The 21,299-nt window shown below is 54.6% G+C and overlaps 1 protein-coding gene across 3 annotated transcripts; it reads right to left on the reverse strand.

Moving 5' to 3' along the window:
* Window positions 1-13,342: 13,342 nt before the first annotated feature.
* LOC135975720 (uncharacterized) lies at window positions 13,343-21,037 on the reverse strand. Of its 3 annotated transcripts, XM_065567778.1 has the most exons (7): window positions 20,529-21,037; window positions 20,028-20,131; window positions 19,550-19,670; window positions 19,155-19,234; window positions 18,630-18,732; window positions 18,326-18,421; window positions 13,343-17,818 (listed from the first exon to the last, which is right to left on the reverse strand). In XM_065567778.1, the coding sequence occupies exons 1-7, from the start codon at window positions 20,550-20,552 to the stop codon at window positions 17,591-17,593; spliced, it is 756 nt and encodes a 251-aa protein (XP_065423850.1). In that variant the 5' UTR covers window positions 20,553-21,037; the 3' UTR covers window positions 13,343-17,590. The 3 variants fall into 3 exon arrangements, with proteins under 3 accessions (XP_065423850.1, XP_065423848.1, XP_065423849.1); XM_065567776.1 differs by lacking the exon at window positions 20,529-21,037 and having other exon boundaries at window positions 20,028-20,463; XM_065567777.1 differs by lacking the exon at window positions 20,529-21,037 and having other exon boundaries at window positions 17,685-17,818; window positions 18,268-18,421; window positions 20,028-20,463.
* Window positions 21,038-21,299: the final 262 nt, after the last annotated feature.

Consider the following 21,299-nt stretch of genomic DNA (forward strand, 5'->3'; position numbering starts at 1 on the left):
CCCCAGAGCGCAGCAGGGCGGGGTTAGGGGGAGCAGTCGGTAGCAGCACCTGCCCCTCGTACGGCAGGAGCAAGAAGTGCCAGCCTCTCTGCACAGAGCAGCAGCGTTCAGCCTGGGCCAGACGTGCTGCGGTGATGGTTAAGAGCGGGCTCGGAGAGCCAGAGGGTCTGTGGGGCAGCGCTGGGCCCTTCTGCTCCGCACTAGGGCCGGGTGGGCGTGTTCAGTTGGGATTGGAACCCACCAGCACTTGTGGGTGCGAATGTGGGGCTGGAACGCAACGTGGGGCACTCCCACCTCGCCCGGGGGCGACTGGGGGGAAGGGCAGAGAGACACCTGGGCTGAGACCCCAGCTCCAGGGAGACAGTCACCCCAGCCCAGCTGGGTTAAATTGCCTAGCTGTGTGACAGCCCCCGCATCCCCGAGGCTCCCCCCCCCCGGTATGTCACAGCAGGGTAATGTGCGTATTGAACGGCAGGGGTTGCCAGAGACTGGCTGGGAGAGGCCTTTGAGGATGGAGGAAGCAGCACTAAGGTACATGCCAACCTCCCTACAGAGGAGGGGCCGTGCCCCGCAGGTGTGGGGCAGGGAGCTGGGACACTGCGCGGTGGGTCATTGTCTGGCCCAGGCCCTTCCTAGCCGGAGGCCGAGGCCGAGGCATTTCCTTCAGGTCACCTTCCACTGCAGCTTGGCCACGGGCCCCCATAGCCACTAGCCCAGCCAGGGATCCCAAGTGGGGATTGTCACGGCTGGCTCCTCCCTGCCGCCAGCAGCTTTTCACTGCCAGGGAATTCCTGAAATCCTGTGCGCCCCTCCCCCACCCACTTCCTGGGGCTCTGAGTGCCCCCCCGGACAGCCCCTCCCCCGAGCTCTGAGTGCCCCTGGCCAGTCCCTCCCCTCAGCCCCCCCCCCCCCGCTTCCTGGGGCTCTGAGTGCCCTCAGCCAGTCCCCCTCCCACACCCCAGGGCTGAGTGACCTTGGCCAACCCCCGTCCCTTCAGGAGGAATTCCCAGTACCCACCCAGCCCCCACACCTCAGGGTTCCCCTCCCTGCGGCTCTGTGGCCATACCCCCACCAGGGCCGGCTTTAGGCCAATTCAACCAATTCCCCTGAATCGGGCCCCGGGCCCAAGCCCCGGTACGGTGTACCGGCAAGAGCCGGTGCGCTGTACCAGGGTGGCCCGGCTTCCCCAGGGGGCAATTTAAAGGACCTAGGGCTCCCAGCAGGGGCTGGAGCCCCAGGCCCTTTAAATTGCTACCAGACCCCCACTGCTGGAGCCCTGGGGTAGGGCTGCGGGGCTCTGGGGGCTATTTAAAAAGTCCGGGGCTCCCGCTGCCTCTACCGCCCCGGCCCTTAAAATAGCCCCCAGAGCCCTGGGATAGCGGGGGACTCGGGGGCTATTTAAAGCTGCCTCTGCTGCACCCAGTCCCCGCACCAGCCCCGCACCCCCTGCCCTGCCCGCAGCCAGCCCCGTCTCCAGCCAGCCCTGCACCCCCTGTCCACAGCCAGCCCCTGCTGCACCCCTGCCCTACCTCCAGCCCCGCCGCTGTTGTACTTAAAGTACTGCACAGGATCTTTTCAGGGGGAATAAGACAAAACACCACATTTATTAGTAATACATGTATTCATTAACACTGTATTATATGCATATAATATATTACACTTACACTCACACACACACACACACAAACACACTCCATTTTGTTGTTACCAATTAGTTGCTCCCCTTAACTTCACTGGCCAGGTGAGTTAGATGGGGGAGGGGGTGGAGCCAGGCTTCTGCCGATCCAGATCGATGCTCCCATGTTGACAAGACGAGACCCGGGGTCCTCTGCAAGACACCTCACTTTTATAGCAGCTTTCCTCTTATGCAAATCTATACCAGATTCAAACTCTGTGTCTGTGTCCATTGGTCCTTTGTGCTGCTTTCTTTTGAGTGTTGTCCCAATGCTGCAAAAAGGGTGTTTCCAAAAGAAGGTGCTTGCTTCTAACCCCCGAGGCCGTCAGTATGTCTGCTTGTCTTTAATGAGCCCACTTGACACGTTTTATTGTTCTTGGGTCTGGCTCCCAGCCCCTCTCCAACAGTTGAGGCTGTCTGGAGGTGCTGCCTTCCATGCCTTGTTTATTTACACCTTATTCATTCAACAGGGCAATTGATTAAGGGGGGGGGGGAGAGCTCTTGTTCTACTGCTAGCAAAAAGAAATTTTTCTTCTATCTTATTCTATCCTTAGGGGCTATAATATTATACCAAGGGCAATGCAAAGTTTCTAAATGAGGTTTTGATACAAAGTCCCATGAAAACAGAGGTCACACGTGGGTAGACCCACCACAAGGTTATATGAAGAGGCACAATGTAAAGTCATATGAAAATTATCAGAGATTTATCTACATTGTCCCCCTTTTGACCTCTCAAGAACAATTCTTGAGTGGTCACCATATAAATTTTTTGTATCTGTTGCAAACAAACCAAACAATTATAGCCAGGTGAATATAACTAAAACCATTACAATTGACTAAACACCAGATATAACATAAACACAAATGCAAACAATTATAATAATTGGAAATACAACAAAACCATTACCATTCCAATAATTGGGTACATTGACAAACAAAATGAGGCCCAAGTTTGATGCTGCAATAACCATCAAACAATAAAAGTCACTGAGGTCAGGACCTTCTTAAGCACACACAACAAATAAGATTTTGTAGGAGTACCACAGTTGTTATGCAAGGTTAAGTTGATTTGGACTTAAACTAACATTTAGTTGCTAAAATGTTGTAGAATTCCCTATTTTTAACAGTTGTTCTCAGAGGTTTCTAGGGACATGAAAGATGGGGCCATACAATTATGGGCCAAGGTCTTACAGGTGATGGGGGCCCAAGAACTACCCTTCAGGGCTTGGGGAAATAGAATCAGAGTGCATAGAGGAAAGTGTGGAATTAACAATACAAGCAAATGTAACTAACAATACAAATGTATTAATAACAAAAATTAACAACAAAATGACTATTAGAGAACCTAACAAAAAATAAACCTGATGCCCTGGGGACCAAAGTGTTTTGGACACAAGGGGTGATTGATAAGTTGGATGGAGATGGGGGAAGTAGAGAGAGGAAAAGACATTTACCCTGTCTAGTGTAGTATTCCCTCTTTTTCTGGACCCAATGCTAGCACAGGACACCACTAGAGACAGACACAGAACATGCAACACAAAACACTGAACACAGACTTTGTCATGACACTATAACCATGGTATTTTATAACTCTTCAGCTGGTACCAGCTCTTTTGATGTTCTGGTCCAGAGCCTGAAAGATAGAAGCTTGGAAACAAATTAGCACAGTGCTTTCACCCTGGCAGAACCTGCTTGGTCTCTGCCACAGTGTGTTTGGTACTTGGGGCTGCACAAATGCTAATTAAGTGGTGCATTTTTTGTGAGTGTAAATTCTCCCTTTCTCTCAGTAAAAGGGCATTAACACTTTATCTAGAAAAAAAAATTCCTGTTTTAAAATTTTTAGCCATTTTGCCATGGCCTGGAGATCTGAGGCAGAAGCAGGCACTGTTGTTAACTGTTTCAATGGCATTTTGGCCCTGGGAGGAGGAATTTACCCAAATATTTTAAATATCCCCCGTTCCAATTTCCAGAGGGGTCCCAAAGGTCTGCCCCCTTCTGGGGTCTTAAATGTTTCTTCTCCTGATGTTACTGCTGCTGTAAGATTTGAGAGTGCTGTTTTAACTCTCTGTACCCAACCTGTTTTTCAGTTTCTCTATCTGTTGCTTGCCTGGGCCCGATCCTGCTTTGTCCAATAAACAGTTTCTTTCCATGGGCACAAGCCTTGTTTTACTACCAATTTAGCAAGGAGGGTGGGCTTTTTAACTAGCCCCCACCCTTCCTGGTCCCATTTCTTAAACATTTTCTTTAAAATTGTAAAATTACCACAATATTACTTACAAAAAAAAAATAAAATAAAAAAAAAAAAACATAAACCACACTACACTGCCCAAACTCCTATATCCTTCAGAGTTTGGTTTAACAGAACAAGATCTGTATCTTATGTTTTTAACCCACTCTGGGCCAGAGGGAGACGCTAAGCCTCCCTCTGTATTACTCGGTCTGCTACCACCGAGGGTTCATACACCAATTATACAAATCCTTCCCCGGATTAGATCCTTCCCCGGATCAGAGTGAGAAACACTAAGTTCTCCTCTTTAGCTCAGTCTTGCTACGGCTGAGGGTGTATGTACCTCTACAACACAATTTAAACCTAAACTCCTATATCCTTCAGAGTTTGGTTAATCCTTCCCCGGATCAGAGTGAGAAACACTAAGTTCTTCTCTTTCAGCTCAGTCATGAACACAATTTAAACCTAAACTCCTATATCCTTCAGAGTTTGGTTAATTAACTGAAAGTTTACACTCTTTTTCCTCTAGTGCCAGGCTTGCTAAAGCTGGCGGTGTGCACACCAGTTTTATAATAACTGTGGATTTTATGCTTGCTCCCCCTTTCGCATTCTCCACCAAAATGTTGTACTTAAAGTACTGCACAGGATCTTTTCAGGGGGAATAAGACAAAACACCACATTTATTAGTAATACATGTATTCATTAACACTGTATTATATGCATATAATATATATTACACTTACACTCACACACACACACAAATCCACTCCATCTTGTTGTTACCAATTAGTTGCTCCCCTTAACTTCACTGGCCAGGTGAGTTAGATGGGGGAGGGGGTGGAGCCGGGCTTCTGCCGATCCGGATCGATGCTCCCATGTTGACAAGACGAGACCCGGGGTCCTCTGCAAGACACCTCACTTTTATAGCAGCTTTCCTCTTATGCAAATCTATACCAGATTCAAACTCTGTGTCTGTGTCCATTGGTCCTTTGTGCTGCTTCCTTCTGGGTGTTGTCCCAATGCTGCAAAGAGGGTGTTTCCAAAAGAAGGTGCTTGCTTCTAACCCCCGAGGCCGTCAGTATGTCTGCTTGTCTTTAATGAGCCCACTTGACACGTTTTATTGTCCTTGGGTCTGGCTCCCAGCCCCTCTCCAACAGTTGAGGCTGTCTGGAGGTGCTGCCTTCCATGCCTTGTTCATTTACACCTCATTCATTCAACAGGGCAATTGATTAAGGGGGGGGGGGAGAGCTCTTGTTCTACTGCTAGCAAAAAGAAATTTTTCTTCTATCTTATTCTATCCTTAGGGGCTATAATATTATACCAAGGGCAATGCAAAGTTTCTAAATGAGGTTTTGATACAAAGTCCCATGAAAACAGAGGTCACACGTGGGTAGACCCACCACAAGGTTATATGAAGAGGCACAATGTAAAGTCATATGAAAATTATCAGAGATTTATCTACACCGCCCCTGTTCTGCCCGCACCAGCCCCGCCCCCCTGCCCTGCCTGCAGCCAGCCCTGCACCCCCTGCCCACAGCCAGCCTCTGCTGCACCCCCTGCCCTGTCTCCAGGCAACCCCTGCCGCACCCCCCTGCGGCCCTGCCCAAAGCCAGCCAGCCCCACATACCCCTGTCTCCAGCCAGCCCCGCACCCCTTGCCCTGCCTGCAGCCAGACCCTACCTCCAGTGAGCCCCTGCCCTGCCTCCAGCCAGCCCCATGTCCACTGGTGCCCTGCAGTTCCCAGGGCAGTAACCCTGCACACCTGCTTCAATGAGGGGGGCAGGGAGCAGCTGGGACCCACACATGTGCACACCACTAGGGTGACCAGACAGCAAGTGTGAAAAATCGGGACAGGGGGTGGGGGATAATAGGATCCTATAAGAAAAAGACCCAAAAATCGGGACTGTCCCTATAAAATCAGGACATCTGGTCACCCTAGCACACCCCCAGGGAGTGGCGGGGACCCACACACGTGAAACGGAACTCATTAATAACCGATCAACAGCATATATGATGCAATGGACATAATATATAATTTTATTATTTATATAGTTATGGAAAGTAAATAATACATGGAAGAAATGAAAGGCTTTTTTTTACATTTTTTTTTTTTTTTTTTGTTAGTCATCCCTGCCGGGGCCCCGACAAAAATGTTCGAATTGGGCCCTGCCCTTCCTAAAGCCGGCCCTGCTGGAGAGAACAGGAGGATTCAGTCAGCAGGGGCTGCCGATCCGTCCCATTCACCAGGGCTGCCATCCTGCGGCTTCAGCATTAGTGGCTGGGGTGACTTGGGGAAAGGTCTCAACCTCCTCACATCCCACTTCACTGCTGCCAGAATCCCTCCTGCCCCGCCCCGCTACAGTCCCCTCCCTACCCAACCTGGGTGGGGCTGGAGGAGAGGGGTCTGAGAACTTGAGCTGTGGATTGGAGGTGGAACAGCTGTCAGGGGCACTGAGGGGGAAGTGGCAGGAGCTCCCCGTACAAGGAGGGGGTTTGCCACTGGAGGTCACTAGGAAGGACAACAAGACTCCATCCTGGGGATCAGGAGGGGGAATCCATCCCTCAGAGGTGGGCAGGGGCTGGGTGGAAATGCTGCTGGTTCCAGGGGCCGTTAATCCCCCCTGATTCCTCGGAGGCGTCTGAGTCTCAGACAGGTTCTCGTTCCCTTGCAGCATGAGGACATCACGGCCAATGTGATGCGCCAGCTCTGTATCATGCGGCACTTGCGCCAGGTGCCCGAGGCGCTGCAGGGCCTGTGCCTCTGAGGCCACCAGCAACTCCCGCTCCCTGCTGCAGGTACTGCTCTGGCTCTCTGTAAATGGGGAGCTAGTGGAAGGGGAAATGGAGCCCCCTGGCACTCACAGAAAGCTGATTACAGAATGAGCCCGAACTGAGAGGCACCATATCCGCCCCCCTAAAGAGCCAGATTTCAGTGGTGATACTCCCCAGCTGGGGTAGCAACAGGATTGAGAATGAGGTAGGAAGTTCAGAGCAGCAAGGAAAGCCTGGAGGGGAACTTGAGAAGAGAGGTTGGAAAAGTGCAGCAAAGAGAAAGGTGCAGACCTAGCTGTTGGGTCCAGGGCCCTGAGCTGCTATCAATGTCAGGGTGGGACTGGGTTCCCCTACCGGCCCCAGAGGAGGCGGCGTACACGCACCTGGAGAGGGTTCTCAAGCCCAGCAAGGGGGCTACAGGCTGAGCAAGTGCCCCAGCGATGGCAGAAGGACTTCTGTCTGTGGAAAGACCTCTTTGGACTTTTAGTGTGAGGCAAGCTGGGCCCCAGAAGGGTGGACTAAAGGTGGTGACCTGGCCGGAGTTACCAGGCAGAGAAACTGCCGTGGTGCTGAAGCGACCATGGATGGGGGACGCTAGCCCAGCGAGAGGGCTGTGATGCCATGCCTGGCCGCCGGGGGGCACCTAACGATGAGTAGATTCATTTATGATTGGCATAGTTGGCAGGATTGAGTTCCCCCTGTGATCCGTGAGGGAAGTCTTGGTTGCTGAAGGAATCATAGAATATCAGGGTTGGAAGGGACCTCCGGAGGTCATCTAGTCCAACCCCCTGCTCAAAGCAGGACCAATCCCCAGACAGTTTTTTGCCCTGATCCCTAAATGGCCCCCTCAAGGATTGAGCTCACAACCCTGGGTTTAGCAGGCCAATGCTCAAACCACTGAGCTATCCCTCCCCCAAGCAGGTGTATCAAGGGACCAAGCTGGTCGCTGGATTTCCCACTTCAGTTCCAGGGACTGGATAAGCAGCCAAAGCAGATCTAGGGGTTTCTCCAGCAGCTCCTAGAAAACCAACAGACGCAGAAGGAAGTGCAGGTGGAGCTACAGACGCAGCAGCAGCAATACCTGTGAGAGATCCTGCAAAGAGAAATCAACCCAGGGTCTGCTATGCCCATGGACAAAAAGAGCAGAGAAGGAGAGCATGCCTGGGCTGTGCTGAGAAGGTTAGCCCAGGGAGAAGGGCATGAGAAAGTGTACAAGCATGGCCTATTGCCAAGATGGGAGCAAGAGTTCTTTGTTTTGGGGGCAGAGAAGCAGGCCATATCAAAAGACACGGCCTGCTTAGGAAATTGCTGAGTGGCTGAACGAGGGGCCAGGGCCCTAAGAAGGTAGAAAGAAAGGAGAAGGTGTCCTCTGACACAAACCCCCATGAGGCAGGCAAGGTGGAGGTGGCTGGGGTGGCCATGGACCTTGCAGACCCTCCACCAACACACCCTGTCGGGTGCTGCAGGGAGATGAAGGACAAAATGATTGGCCCAGAGATGAAGCAGACTGGAGGAGGGACAAACACAAGGGTGGAGCAGTCCATGGTGGGTTCTCAGACCATGACCGAAAAGGTTTTGGCATATGCAGCGGCAGTAGCAAAAAGGCAACAGAAGACGCTAAAGGCTTCAGAAGAGGCTCTGCAAGCAGCTGTTCATGAGACTGAGTGGCTGCAGGAAGAGCGTTGGGATACTGCAGAAGAGAAGGTTTGCCCCGAGCGAGCTGGCAGTGGAGCTGCAGACACTGCGCACAGGCTGTACAAGCGCGCAGCCGGTGACAGCAATGAGATGAGGAGGGATGAAGCTTGGAGAAGAATAGAACTTGCCCCCGCGTGGGCCAGGTTCTAAGGAGGAGGGTATATAACGGGGGGCTTGGCTTGTGGGCTATAAAGCCTGGAGCTAGGCCAAATGGATTACAGAGTGAGCTCCAGCTGAGGGGAAACCAGGGGAAACCGCAACAAAGGTACAGGAGCAGGCCTAGCTGTTCGGTACAGGGCCTTGGGGCAGAACCTAGAATCCAGGGTAGGACTGGTTCTCCCACGGTCTCTAAGGAAGGGGATGTACAGGGCCATAGAAAGGGCTACCAAGGCCAGCAAGGGCAGGCCGAGCCAAAGTCAGGCTGAGGAAAAACCCCCAAAGGACAGAGGATCTTGTTTCAGATAAAGAAATTTTTTGACTTTTAGTTTGGGATGAGCGCGACCCAGGAAGGAGTGGGACTAAAAGATGGTCGCCTGGCCGAAGGGCTGAGTTCCCAGCCAAAAACCTGCTGGTGGGCGTGCTAGCCCAAGAAATCTGTGACCCCAGGCCTTGAAGGAAGGGGCACCTATCGGTGAGTGAATTCTGTTACAAGCCTGCTTCCATTGTGGAAACAGCCTGGTATTGGAGAGTGGTGGGGATGGCCTGTGGGCGAGGATGGCTGGAGGGGTCATACAGGAGGGGCAGCAGCGTCCAGTGAGGAGGTCAGGGAACGGGTTGTTTGCAGTCCTGCCACTGAGCGGTAACGTGATCCTGGCCAGGTCACTCTCCCACCTGCTGCCTCACTTTCTCTATCTTTGAAATGGGGATCATCCCGACCCACATTAAGAAAGGGTTTGATCCTCTGCTCTTGCTTCCCAAATCCCTGCCCTCCTTGCCCCACACAGGCCTCTGCCCTGTTGCTCAAACTCCCATGCACATGTTAGTGCCTGTGTCACCCCCGCAACTGCAAGGTCTCATGTACAGTCTCCTGCCAGCAAACTGAAGCTGCCACTAGATCCAGAATAGGAATCGCAGTTCCTGTGCGCTGCCCTGAATGGAGTCTAGACCCTGGGCATGGGGAAGGCCAACGCTCACATCGAGGTAGATCATCAACCTGCTCCTCTGTCCCAGGAGCAGGAAGGCCTCTGGTTCGTGCTCCCTTCGGTAGCTGGAGCTGCTGAGTTGGGAGTGTGGTGGGCAGAGATGGGAACAGGCCATAGGATGAATCAAGTGTCAGGGGGAGACTCCCTGTGTGTGGGAGATGATGTTGCCCCTCTGTGGGGAATCCCTTCCTTGCAGACGCTGGGCATTGGGTGCTGGACTCTGCCAGGAAGCCCAGCTCCCATCCCTAGCAGCTTGGCTGTTCCCTACACTGCTGTGCACCAGGCCCTCTGCAGAGAGCTGCTCTGGGCAAGGACTACAGAGCCTGCTGTCATCCTGGCAGGTGTCACCCCAGGTTCCATAATCCTGACCCCTGGTCTCCCTCCACTGGCAGGCTCTGAGCAAGGCCTGCCCAGAGAACATGGATGATGAGCTCTCGATCCTGCTGACAGCACCCCCCAGCACAGACAAACTCCAGCACATCTTGGAGGTGAGCAGAATGGGGAGGGGCAGCAGGGGTTTTACCTTAGCCCTGGGGACTCCTAGAAAGAAGAGACTGGAAAATCCATGTTTCTATTGGATCCTTCCGAGTATGCATTTGTGATATAAACTCACTGGGTGACCTTGGGGTAACTCACTTCCCCCTTACGGCATCAGTCTTCTCCACTATCAAATCTACACTGGGGAAGAAGGACAGAAGCCCCGACAATCACCGTCACCTCTGGGTGTCTGGTCCTGGGAGCCGAAACCAACTGGACTATCTGCCCCATCTCCTAAACTGCCCTGTCTTTCCCTCCTAGGGCCTTGTTCTTAGTGCTCAGCCTGGCCCCTTCCCAGCTTGTCCCTGACCTTTAAAGGACGCTCCAAGCCCCTCCCATGCCTGCTTCCCTTGGGGTCTCTCTCCTGGCTGAGCACAGGCTGCCCTTCTATCTCTCAGCAGGCCTGGGTCCTAGTCACAGGCTGCGTCTTGTCACGTGACCCCCACACTTATTCCCTTCACCCTAGGGAGCTGCATCACCTGGGCCAGGTGCAGTTGAGCTCCAACCCCTTTCCTGGCCGTCTCACCCTGGGACAGGTTGAAACTGGTAACCTGTGGGTAATAGTAACTGGTTGCTCGCAAAGGTGCTGAAGACACAATGGAAGAGGAAATCCTTTGGCCTGGATTGAAATTATTCCGACTGAAAGTGAATGAGAGAAAATAGGTTCAGAGTTCTCTTCCTAGCAGCAGAAAATGTAGTGATTGATAGAGGTTCAGGTCAGAAAGGACCATTATGTGCATCTAGTCGCCCCTCCTGTATAACTCAGGGCCTAGAATGTCACCAAGTGGTTCCTTCAGCCAACCATAGCATGGGACTGAGCCAGAGCACGTCTTTTGGAACGACATCCACATGCAGGAGAGCCAGCTGGCTACCAGAAAATCTCTCTTCTGCAGTGACGTGGGGTTAAGGGACATGGCGGAAAAGACATGGCGGCTGTGACTAAACTTAGAGCAGGGTGGGAAACCGAGACACAGTTGGGACCTGTCTACACTACAGGTCTGTCGTGCATTTGTAATCTGCTGACCCCCACATGTTGTTCAGAGTCTATGGACAATACAGCTCCTAAAGTGTGTTTGTTCTGTGCTTATCCCGTAAGTACCAGCAGGGCTGGACGGCCTTTCTCACTGTGCTGTGGGGAGCAGGTCCTGGGTACTAAGGGTCTGAAGAAGCTCTCAAGGACTAATTTTTTAAAATAATTATCAATGAATTGGGAGAAAACATACAATCACTGCGGATAAGATTGGGGGGTGACAAAATACAGGCAGAGTGGTAATTCCTGATGGCGAGAGGGCAGTGATATACAGCGATCTGGCTCATTCGGCCAGCTGGACCCATTCAAAGAAAACAAGTTTGAGCAGAGCCCAATGCAAGGTCCTATACGTAGCCACAAGGCACGCCGGCCACACCTCCAGAATGGGGACGTGTATCCAGGAAAGCAGTGACTCTGAAAAGGATTTAGGGGCCAGAGTGGAGAAGCCACTCAACATGAGCTCCCAGTGTGATGCTGTGGTGAACAGGGCGAAAGCCATCATTAGACATAGGAGCAGAGCCGTGAGTAGGATAGGGAGGTGACAGCAGCAGCAGTGAGACTGCTATTGGAATACTGCCTCCAGTGTTGGTGTCCTCCTTTGAAAAAGATGGTCCTAGAAATTGGAGCTGGGGCAGCAAAGAGCCACCAAATGTTCTGAGGGCTGGAGAAAAATGCCTTCTAGTGAGCTATTGAAAGAGCTCAACCAGTTTAGCTTATCAAAAGAAGATTGAAAGGTGACTTCACTGAAGTGTTGAAATGCCTTAATGGAGAGAAAATATTGGGTATTAAAGGGCTCTTTAATCGAGCAGAGAAAGGCAGAGCAAGACCCAATGGCTGGAAGGTGAAAAGAGACAAATTCCTATGAGAAATAAGGCACAAATATTCAACAGCAAGGATGATTGACCACAGGAAGAAGCTACCATGGAAAGTGGTGGATTCTCCATCTCTTGATGTCATTTAATAAGGACTAGATGCCTTTCCGGAATGTGTTTGCCCCAAAAGTAGCTATTGTGGTAGACAGGAGGCCTGTGATATGCAGGGGGTCAGATTAGATGCTCTAACGGTCTCTGCTGCCCATAAAGTCTACTCATTTCTGAGAAACCGAGTGTAGCATTGGGAGCAGCCTCTGCTTATTAAACAATCAGTTTGTCAGCACCTGCAGGACAATTTGGTTCTTAGGACTAGTGAGCATGGACTTGTCAAGAACAAATCATTCCAGACCAATCCTAGCTCCTTCTTTGGCAGGGTTAGGGGCCTAGTGGAGGTGGGTAAACAGTAGATGTGATCTATCTTGGTGTTAATAAGGCTTTTGACACAGTCCCATAGGACATTCTCACAAGCAAACAGATGCTGCTTAGCACTGTCAGAGCAGCTTTTGCTGGGGGATTCTCCCAGCACTTTCCAATAGTGGGAAAGTATGAAATCCCCATTTGACTGCTGGGGACAGAGCCTAGAGGGGGCAACAACTTACCCCAAGTCCCACAGGTCAATAGGAAACCAGCAATGGAACCCAGGAGTCCTGACTCCCAGTTCCCTGCTCCAATCACTCCAGCGGAGCACACTCCCTCTCAAAGCAGGGGAACCGGACATGAGGGCCTGGTTCTAATTGCCAGTTGTGGGAGGGAGTGTGCAGCAGTGGTTAGTGAAGGGGCCTGGAAATAAGGACTGCTGGGTCTATTGTAGGGTTACCATATTTCAGCAAGCAAAAAAGAGGACGGGAGGAGCCACACCCTAGCCCCGCCCCTGCCCCTCCCACTTCCCGCCCCCCCAGAACCCCCAACCCTCCCCCCGTTCCTTGTCCCCTGATTGCCCCCTCCTGGGACCCCTGCCCCTAACTGCCCCCCAGGACTCCACCCCCTACCTAAGCCTCCCTGACTGCCCCAACCCTTATCCACACCCCCACCCCCAGACAGACCCCTGGGACTCCCACGCCCCATCCAACCACTCCCCACCCCCCGACAGCCCCCCCCAGAACTCCCAACCCATCTAAACCCCTCTGCTCCCTGTCCCCTGACTGCTCCGATCCCTCTCCCCACTCCCGCCCCCTGACAGCTCCCCCCCAGAACTCCCAGCCCCCCACCCCTTGTCCCCTGACTGCCCCCTCCTGGGACCCCTGCCCTCCAGAACCCCACCCCCTACCTAAGACTCCCTGTTCCTTGTCCTCTAACTGCCCCCCAGGACCCTACCCCCTACCTGTACCCTGACTGCCCAAACTTTCTCCACTCCCCCCAAAAAGCCCCCCCCTGAACTCCCGACCCCCCCCCCGTTTCTTGACTGCCCCCTCCAGAACCTCCCTGCCCCTTCTCCTGCCCCCTGGCCCCCTTACCCTGCTGCTCAGAACAGGGTGTTGGGCTCTGTGCGAGCCGGACACGTGGCTGCACTCCCCAGCACAACACACAACCCGGTCCCTGGCCCTGCACAGTGCTGCGGGAGCGGGGCGCGGGGCTGCCGGGGAGGAGGAGCTGCCGGCTCAGAATGCAGGGAGGGAGGGGGGGGGAGGAGCTCCTCTACAGCTGCTCCGGAGTCCAGCCCGTGACTTTCCTGCAGCCCTCCCAGCCGCTCGCTCTGCTCTGCCGGGGGGGGGGGGGGGGAAATCCCAGACATTTTGAGTGATTTACAAATTCCCCCCGGATGCTATTTTTAGCACAAAAAGGAGGACATGTCCGGGTAAATCCGGACGAATGGTAACCCTAGTCTATTGCAGAGTGTCACTAGGAGCAGTGCATAAGATGAGGTGTCCTATCATGTTTACTCAGAGCAGATTAGGACATAATAGGGGGGAGGGATAGCTCAGTGGTTTGAGCACTGGCCTGCTAAACCCAGGGTTGTGAGTTCAATCCTTGAGGGGGCCACTTGGGGATCTGGGGCAAAATCAGTACTTGGTCCTGCTAGTGAAGGCAGGGGGCTGGACTCGATGACCTTTCAAGGTCCCTTCCAGTTCTAGGAGATGGGATATCTCCATTAATTTCTATTTCTATTTCTATTTCTAATAGAATGGCTGAAATAGTTTATTTTATTTGTATTGTATTATTTTGCAATTGTTAAGAGCAGCAACTACTTAGCTCAGACCGAAGCATCTTATCTAATTTTTGAGATCTAAGTGTCTCCTCTTTGAGTGCCACGAGACAATTTAACACATTGTGACAAAGAATTTTCATTGCCACTTGTTATGATTTCAAGAAACAAACTGGTTTAGTTTGAATAGGATTTTTGGTCAGAAACGGTTTCAATGAAATTTCCCCACCATCTCGATTCCTGGGCTCTATCTCTGCCTTTCGGCGGGGGTGGGGGGGGGTTGCTGTCTGTTAGAACAAGAGTCTGATTTGGATAGGGATAGAGACCTCTTCAATGTTTTTAATGAAGTAAATACTAATGGGAATTGTGTGATCATGGGAGACTTTAACTTCCCAGATATAGACCGGAGGACAAGTGCTAGTAATATAATAGGGCTCAGATTTTCCTAGATGTGATAGCTGATGGATTCCTTCACCAAGTAGTTGCTGAACCAACAAGAGGGGATGCCATTTTAGATTTGGTTTTGGTGAGTAGTGAGGATCTCTTAGAAGAAATGGTTGTAGGGGACAGCCTTGGTTTGAGCGATCATGAGCTAATTCAGTTTAAACTAAATGGAAGGGTAAACAAAAATAGATCTGTAACTAGGGTTTTTTTTTTCAAAAGGGCTAACTTTAAAAAATTAAGGAAATTAGTTAGGGAAGTGGATTGGACTGAAGAACTTGTGGAACAGATGGATCCGACTGAACAGGTTCCAAACCTCTCGGAGGCTCTTACCTTCTAAACAGGGACGTCTGTTTTCTAGTAAAATCAGGAAAAAGAAAGGAGAAAACTCAAAAGTGGTTCCTCCTGGCGCTCACGTACGTGACCCCTAATACTCTCTCAGTCCTCAAAGAGAGACCTCGAGAAGGAGACTTGCTGAAGGAAAGCTACAGGGGACTCAGAGGTTTCCCTGGTCCTGGGCCCCTGTCCTGCCTGGCTGATGTCAGCATCTCTCTGTGAGGTCACCACCTCCCAAGCACCTTTGACCAATAGGCTGAGGTCCTGCAAAAGGCCTTTGTGATGTCACTGTCACACCCACCCCTCCCCTGCAGTACTAATGTCCTGCCACAGGCCAGACCCTTTGGAGGTTTGAGCTACTCTCTGTGGATCACCCCGCTCAATGAGTGTTCATTCTAGGAAGCAAGCTGGCTAGACAGTAAAACAGCAGAGGCTGCTCCCAATGCTACACTCGGTTTCTCAGAAATGAGTAGACTTTATGGCCAGAAGAGACAGTTAGAGCATCTAATCTGACCCCCTGCATATCACAGGCCTTTCTGCATATGGGGCAGGCAGAGCTCTGCCTGGGCGCAGGGGGAATGGGATGGGGGTAGATCAAGGAAAGGTGGGAGGGGAATGGGTGAGAGGGAAAGAGCTCCTGTCCCAGATGAAGGAATTTGGGGGCAGAGGAAAGGACCCTGCTCCACAGAGAGGGGAGAGGGTTTCTGTGAGTGCCAGGGGGCTCCATTTACCCTTCCACTAGCTCCCCATTTACAGAGAGCCAGAGCAGTACCTGCAGCAGAGAGCGGGAGTTGCTGGTGGCCTCAGAGGCACAGGCCCTGCAGCGCCTCAGGCACCTGGTGCAAGTGCCGCATGATACGGAGCTGGCGCATCACATTGGCCGTGACGTCCTCATGCTGCAAGGGAACGAGAACCTGTCTGAGACTCAGACGCCTCCGAGGAATCAGGGGGGATTAACGGCCCCTGGAACCAGCAGCATTTCCACCCAGCCCCTGCCCACCTCTGAGGGATGGATTCCCCCTCCTGACCCCCAGGATGGAGTCTTGTTGTCCTTCCTAGTGACCTCCAGTGGCAACCCCCCTCCTTGTACGGGGAGCTCCTGCCACTTCCCCCTCAGTGCCCCTGACAGCTGTTCCACCTCCAATCCACAGCTCAAGTTCTCAGACCCCTCTCCTCCAGCCCCACCCAGGTTGGGTAGGGAGGGGACTGTAGCGGGGGGGCAGGAGGGATTCTGGCAGCAGTGAAGTGGGATGTGGGGAGGTTGAGACCTTTCCCCAAGTCACCCCAGCCACTAATGCTGAAGCCGCAGGATGGCAGCCCTGGTGAATGGGACGGATCGGCAGCCCCTGCTGACTAGGGTTACCACACGTCCGGTTTTTCCCGGACATGTCCTGCTTTTCGGCAATCAAACCCCCGTCCGGAGGGCATTGCCAAAAAGCCAAACATGTCCAGGAAAAATGCCGGCCGGGCACTTCCCCTCCCGCGGCTGCTCTGCTCCGCTCCTCCCCTCTCAGACTTTAAGAGCCGAGCTGCCCGAGCCAGCGCTACTGGCTTCAGGCAGCCCCCCGTGCCTCCGGACCCCCAGCCGCCGGCCAGGCACTTCCCTTCCCGGGCTCCAGCTGAGCTGCTCCGCTCCTCCCCTCTCAGACTTTAAGAGCCGAGCTGCCCGAGCCAGCGCTACCGGCTTCGGGCAGCCCCCACTGCCTCTGGACCCCGAGCCACGGGCCAGGCACTTCCCTTCCCGGGCTCCAGCTGCTCTGGGGAAGCGCCGGCCGGGGGCGCAGGGTCTGGGGGCTGCCCGGCAAACCGTGAAGCCGGTAGCGCTGGGGTAGCCCTTTCCCCATGGCTGGGAGTGGGAGGGAGGAGGGGGCGGAGTTAGGGCGGGGAAGGAGCGGAGTTGGGGCGGGGCTGGGGGAGGGGAAATGGGCGGGGCCAGGGCCCATGGAGGATCCTCTTTTTTTATTTATTAGACATGGTAACCCTACTGCTGACTGAATCCTCCTGTTCTCTCCAGAACGGGTCCAGCCTTGCCAGCAGCAGGACAAGCGTCCCCTGCCCATTTGCCTCAGCCCTGCCTGGTCAGACGCCATCACCCGTCAGTCCTTGGCCTCCCAGGCTGCCAGTGATGGGAGCAACTCTGGGTGGTGGCTCGGGTGACACAGACACCAGACCACTAGGAATTGGGTGCGGCCCTGTGGGACAGGAGAGTCTCGCAGAGGGCACTTGGGGGACTCTCCTGCCCTTCCCAAGAGCGATAGCACCCTGTCCTAAGAACATAAGTCTGGGATGAGGCAAAGCTTGTCATTAATTAGCCTGGCTAAAGAGCTGGGTGGAGCTGCTCCGGGAACAAGCTGGCTCGCTCCTGCTCATGGAGGTGAATTCATCTCCCTTCCCAGGAGCACCTGCTCTCCCTTTCATTCCCCACCAGGCTCCTTGTGCCAGGCCAGCGAATGGCCACAGGATGGGAATGAGGCCTGCGCCCCGCCCCAATCTCCTGAGTCTAATGCAGCTGCTCACCTTGTCCCCCATCAGCTGCTGGGTTTCCCCCAGGAGGGAGTAGGTGACAGGGAGAGAGACACACACACATTTGTCCTTCTGGTTGCAGGGCTTGTGTCCTTCCAATCCCATTGGTGGCTGCACAGTGGGCAGAGTCCTCGCTGCGTGCCCGGCCCAACAGAATTGCAGGGCGTGGTGTGGAACACAGAAAGAGATAGAGAGACTCATCCTCCAGCCGGGGTCAGTCTGAGAGAAATTGGCTGGGGTCCCAGTCTCACTCTTCTAGCAGGTGCCATTTCCCAGCTGGGTTCCTTACCCCTCTGGTGCAGCAGCAGCTGGTAGAGCCGGTAAACCCCCTCCCTGGTCTGCCGGCTGATGTCCTTGGCTGGGTCACTGACGGACAGAGCTAGCTGTGCCATGTGGTGACCCATCCTGGGGAATTCCGCTGAGTTCTAATGGACGGGAGAGGGAGAGGGGACTCCATCAGCATTTTCCTGTCAGCTCCCAGTCCCCCCCGGGCCAGGACTCTCCTTCCCCTCAGTCCCTCTGCAGGAGATGCTAGAGGATAGGAGCTAGAGCCAGACCCTTAATTTCCTCTGCCCCCAAGGAAGCCTGGAGCACAGGGCTGTGGGCAGGGCCCTCCATGAGGACTTGCTTCCCCAGCTGCTCCAGGATGACAGGGAGGCATGAACCTGGAGCACAGTCCCCTTAAAAGCCCAGAGTCACCACTTAACTAGGACAAGAAGAACTTGACTCAAGCCAGGCTCACTCTCTGCTCTGACTCTGCCTCCCCAAGAGGAACACTCCTAACCCACAGCCCCTGCAGCAGCAGATCCTACAGCCCGTCGGAGCCAGCCCACCTACCCCTGGAGTCAGGAAGCTGGGGTCAGAGGGCACTTACGTCAAACTCAGGGAGGGTGATGGTGGATCTGAGCCCCCACCCCTCTCATCGGGTTCACCTCCAAGATGTACTGGAGCCTGTCGGTGTCTGGGGACTCTGCCAGCAGGTTCCCCAGCATGGCGTCCAGGAGGTCTGGCAAGACCCTAGGCAGATCCTGAAAGCAAGGGAGAGCCATGGGTCAGAGTTAGGGAAACTGGGGCTACACCTGCCACAGGATGGGAAGACGGGTCTCTGGGAAGCACTGGTGAGACCCCAAACACATATCTTGGCCTCTCTCATTCACATCCCACTGCAGGCAATTAGCAAGGATTCATGGCAGGATGACAGCTGGCTCTTCAATCCATGACTTTAGCATGATCTACCTGCACTTGGGTGGTGTCCTTCTCCATGCCCAGGGTGAAGGCATGCAGGGCAGCTCGGAGGAGGTGTGTCTCCAGCTCTGGCTCCACGGCAGGTGTCATGGTGCTGGCAAGAGAGAGGAGCCGGCATTAGACTGTGCAGTGCGGGGATGGGACTGGCACCAACACGCAGGTGAAACTGCAGGGAAATGGGCACAGACTGGCAAGAATGGAAACTGAGGCACCGAGCCAGGGAATGATAAGGCCAAGGTTTCTCAGACAGACAGTGGCAGGGCAGGAATAGCCCCTGTTCCCTGGACCCTGCTGCCCCTCCTGTATCTGATCCTGGGAGTGAGCCTCTCCCCAAAGCCGTTGCAATGTTACTGGAGTGAAAAGAACAGCCCAGCCAGGAGAGAGTGAACCTTCCCCGCACCTCTGCCAGAGGAGCCACCCTTGGGCAGTGACCTGGGAGTGGGAGGGGCAGTGACTCCCAGCCCTGGGCCTGAGCAGCACTGGGGTTAGGGGAACCGGGCCGGAGGGTCTCGGTACCTGAGGTTGCCCACAGCAATCAGGGAGTTAGCGAGGATGGCGCCGGGTGGAGAGTTATCAGGCAGCTCCTCAATGCGCTCCTGTGAGACCCAAAGGAGACAAAGGAGCGTGTGAGATTCGGGCCACACTGACACTTCTCAGTGAGGAGATTACACAGCCAGGGCCCCACACAGCCAGCAGGATCCCCCACCTACCTTCCGCTCCTCCGATTCCTGCCCAATAGTGACCACTCTCCGAATTTCTCCCGTCTCTTCTCCCCAGTCTTCAGCCCCAGCAATCCCTGCCCTCTGCTGCCCCTCCAGCACCAACAATCCCCCTCCATTGGCCTGGGGAGACCCCTGCCCCTCCCATGTCTCTGTCTTTCCTCCAGCTGCTGGGCACCGTGTCTTGCTCACCACAATCCTCTCTGCCACAGCCGCCTTGCAGCAGTGCGGCTCCAATGTGTCCTGCCTTCTCTGCTGTGCAGCGAGACGCGGGGTGGATGGCGTGCAGGAACACGAGCTGCTGGGCCTCCTCCTGCACCCACCAGTAGTGGGGTTAGGGGAGAGAGAGCCAGTTAGCCAGGGACCTCCCTGCCCCCACACAGCAGCTGCAGGATTCAGGCCTGAATGGGGGATAGTGGGGACCCGCCCATTGTCCAAATCACCCACCACTCCACCACAAGCAGGGTCAGGAACTGGGACAGTGCCTGTGGGGGGAGGAAACCCGGCTGGTGTGTGACAGACACCCCCACCTCTGGGGTCCCAGATCATGGAGGAAAAAGGTCCCCATTAGGGCTGGTGGATCATCAGGGACAAGACCCTCTGCAGGGGGTCAGGTGCTGGGAAGGGGTAGGACAGTCTCGGTTCCAGCACAGCTGGGGTACGTTTGTACCTTTTCTCCGCCTTGGAGCTGCTCTCGGCTGTTATTGAGAGCAGCCTCCTCTGTGGCCACGTCCACCCATTCCTCCTCCTCGTCCCCTGAGTCCCTGGCAGTCCCTGCACCAGGGAGAGAAGGGGACAGGGTGACGCCTGCTGCCACTCGGGGGAAGGACAGGGGCACGGTGGGGCAATGTGCCCCCTTCCCACCACCGGGACCCAGGGCAGATCGGGCCCCACACTCCCCCCTCTCAGTGATGCCTTCAGCCCCAACTCCTTCAGGAGCCCATAGCAAAGAGACCCCCCCCCCAGACTGTCCTGGACTCCCTGAGAGGTGCCTCCCCCCAACTGGAGCACCAAGGACCAAAGTGGCAGCATCTAGTGTCAGTGGGGTTCATGTGGCTCAGGCCAGACCCCTGGGCTGGGGACCCGCCCCCATAGCACTGATCGAGGGCCTGGGCCCAGGGTGTTCACAGCCTGGCCCTCACCTCTCCCTGAGCCCAGCCTGACTCCTCACCTGGAACAAAGCTGCGGCATCCATCGGCCTCGCTGCTGCCCGAGTCCCAGGCACTGCTGCTGTCCCATGGGGAGCGGGCCGAGCTGCTGGTGGTGGGACAGGGATCCTCCACCTCCTGCCCTGGGGAGGCTGGAAGGTCCTCAGTGACTGGGCAAGGCGATGCCTCCTGCTGGGAATCAGGGCTGGGCTCCTGGGGCCGCTGCTGCCCACACAACATGTCCCAGAGTCACCCAGTCCGGCTAGCCTCCTGTGCTGGGTCCTGCCTGCCCAGCCGCATCCTGGCCCAGCTCCATTTCGACCTGGCCTCTCCCACCTCGGAGCCTGCACTGGGAGCGGGTTTTCTCCGCCAGAAGGCTGGGCACTTCCACCTCCTGGCCTGGCCGGGAGCTCCTTCCCCGCCAGTGGGGACGGAGGAGCCACTCTGCTCCTGGGGAAGATGGCAGCTGCTTCCCTCAGGCTCTGGGGCCACCTGCAGAGACTTCTTCCTGAACATCCTCAGGAGCCTGGCCATCCTGTAACCGAGCGGGGAGCGGGCGTGAGTCTGGGGTCAAGGCAGCCTCTCACTAACCAGCCTGTTTGGTCCCTCCCCATCCCTGCCCCAGCCAGAGCAGCTCTTCCTCCCCCCACAGCGGTGCACATAATGCAATCTACATGCACTGGCAGGAGTTCATTGCATGATCTGCTCCCAGCGTTCCCCCTCGTCACCCCTGGGGCTGCAATGCCCGGGGAGTCTCCTCCTTTTCCATCACTGGGCTCAGTCACTTTGGACAA

The sequence above is a fragment of the Chrysemys picta genome, chromosome 14, assembly GCF_011386835.1.
Source record: "Chrysemys picta bellii isolate R12L10 chromosome 14, ASM1138683v2, whole genome shotgun sequence".
NCBI classification, from domain to species: Eukaryota; Metazoa; Chordata; order Testudines; family Emydidae; genus Chrysemys; species Chrysemys picta.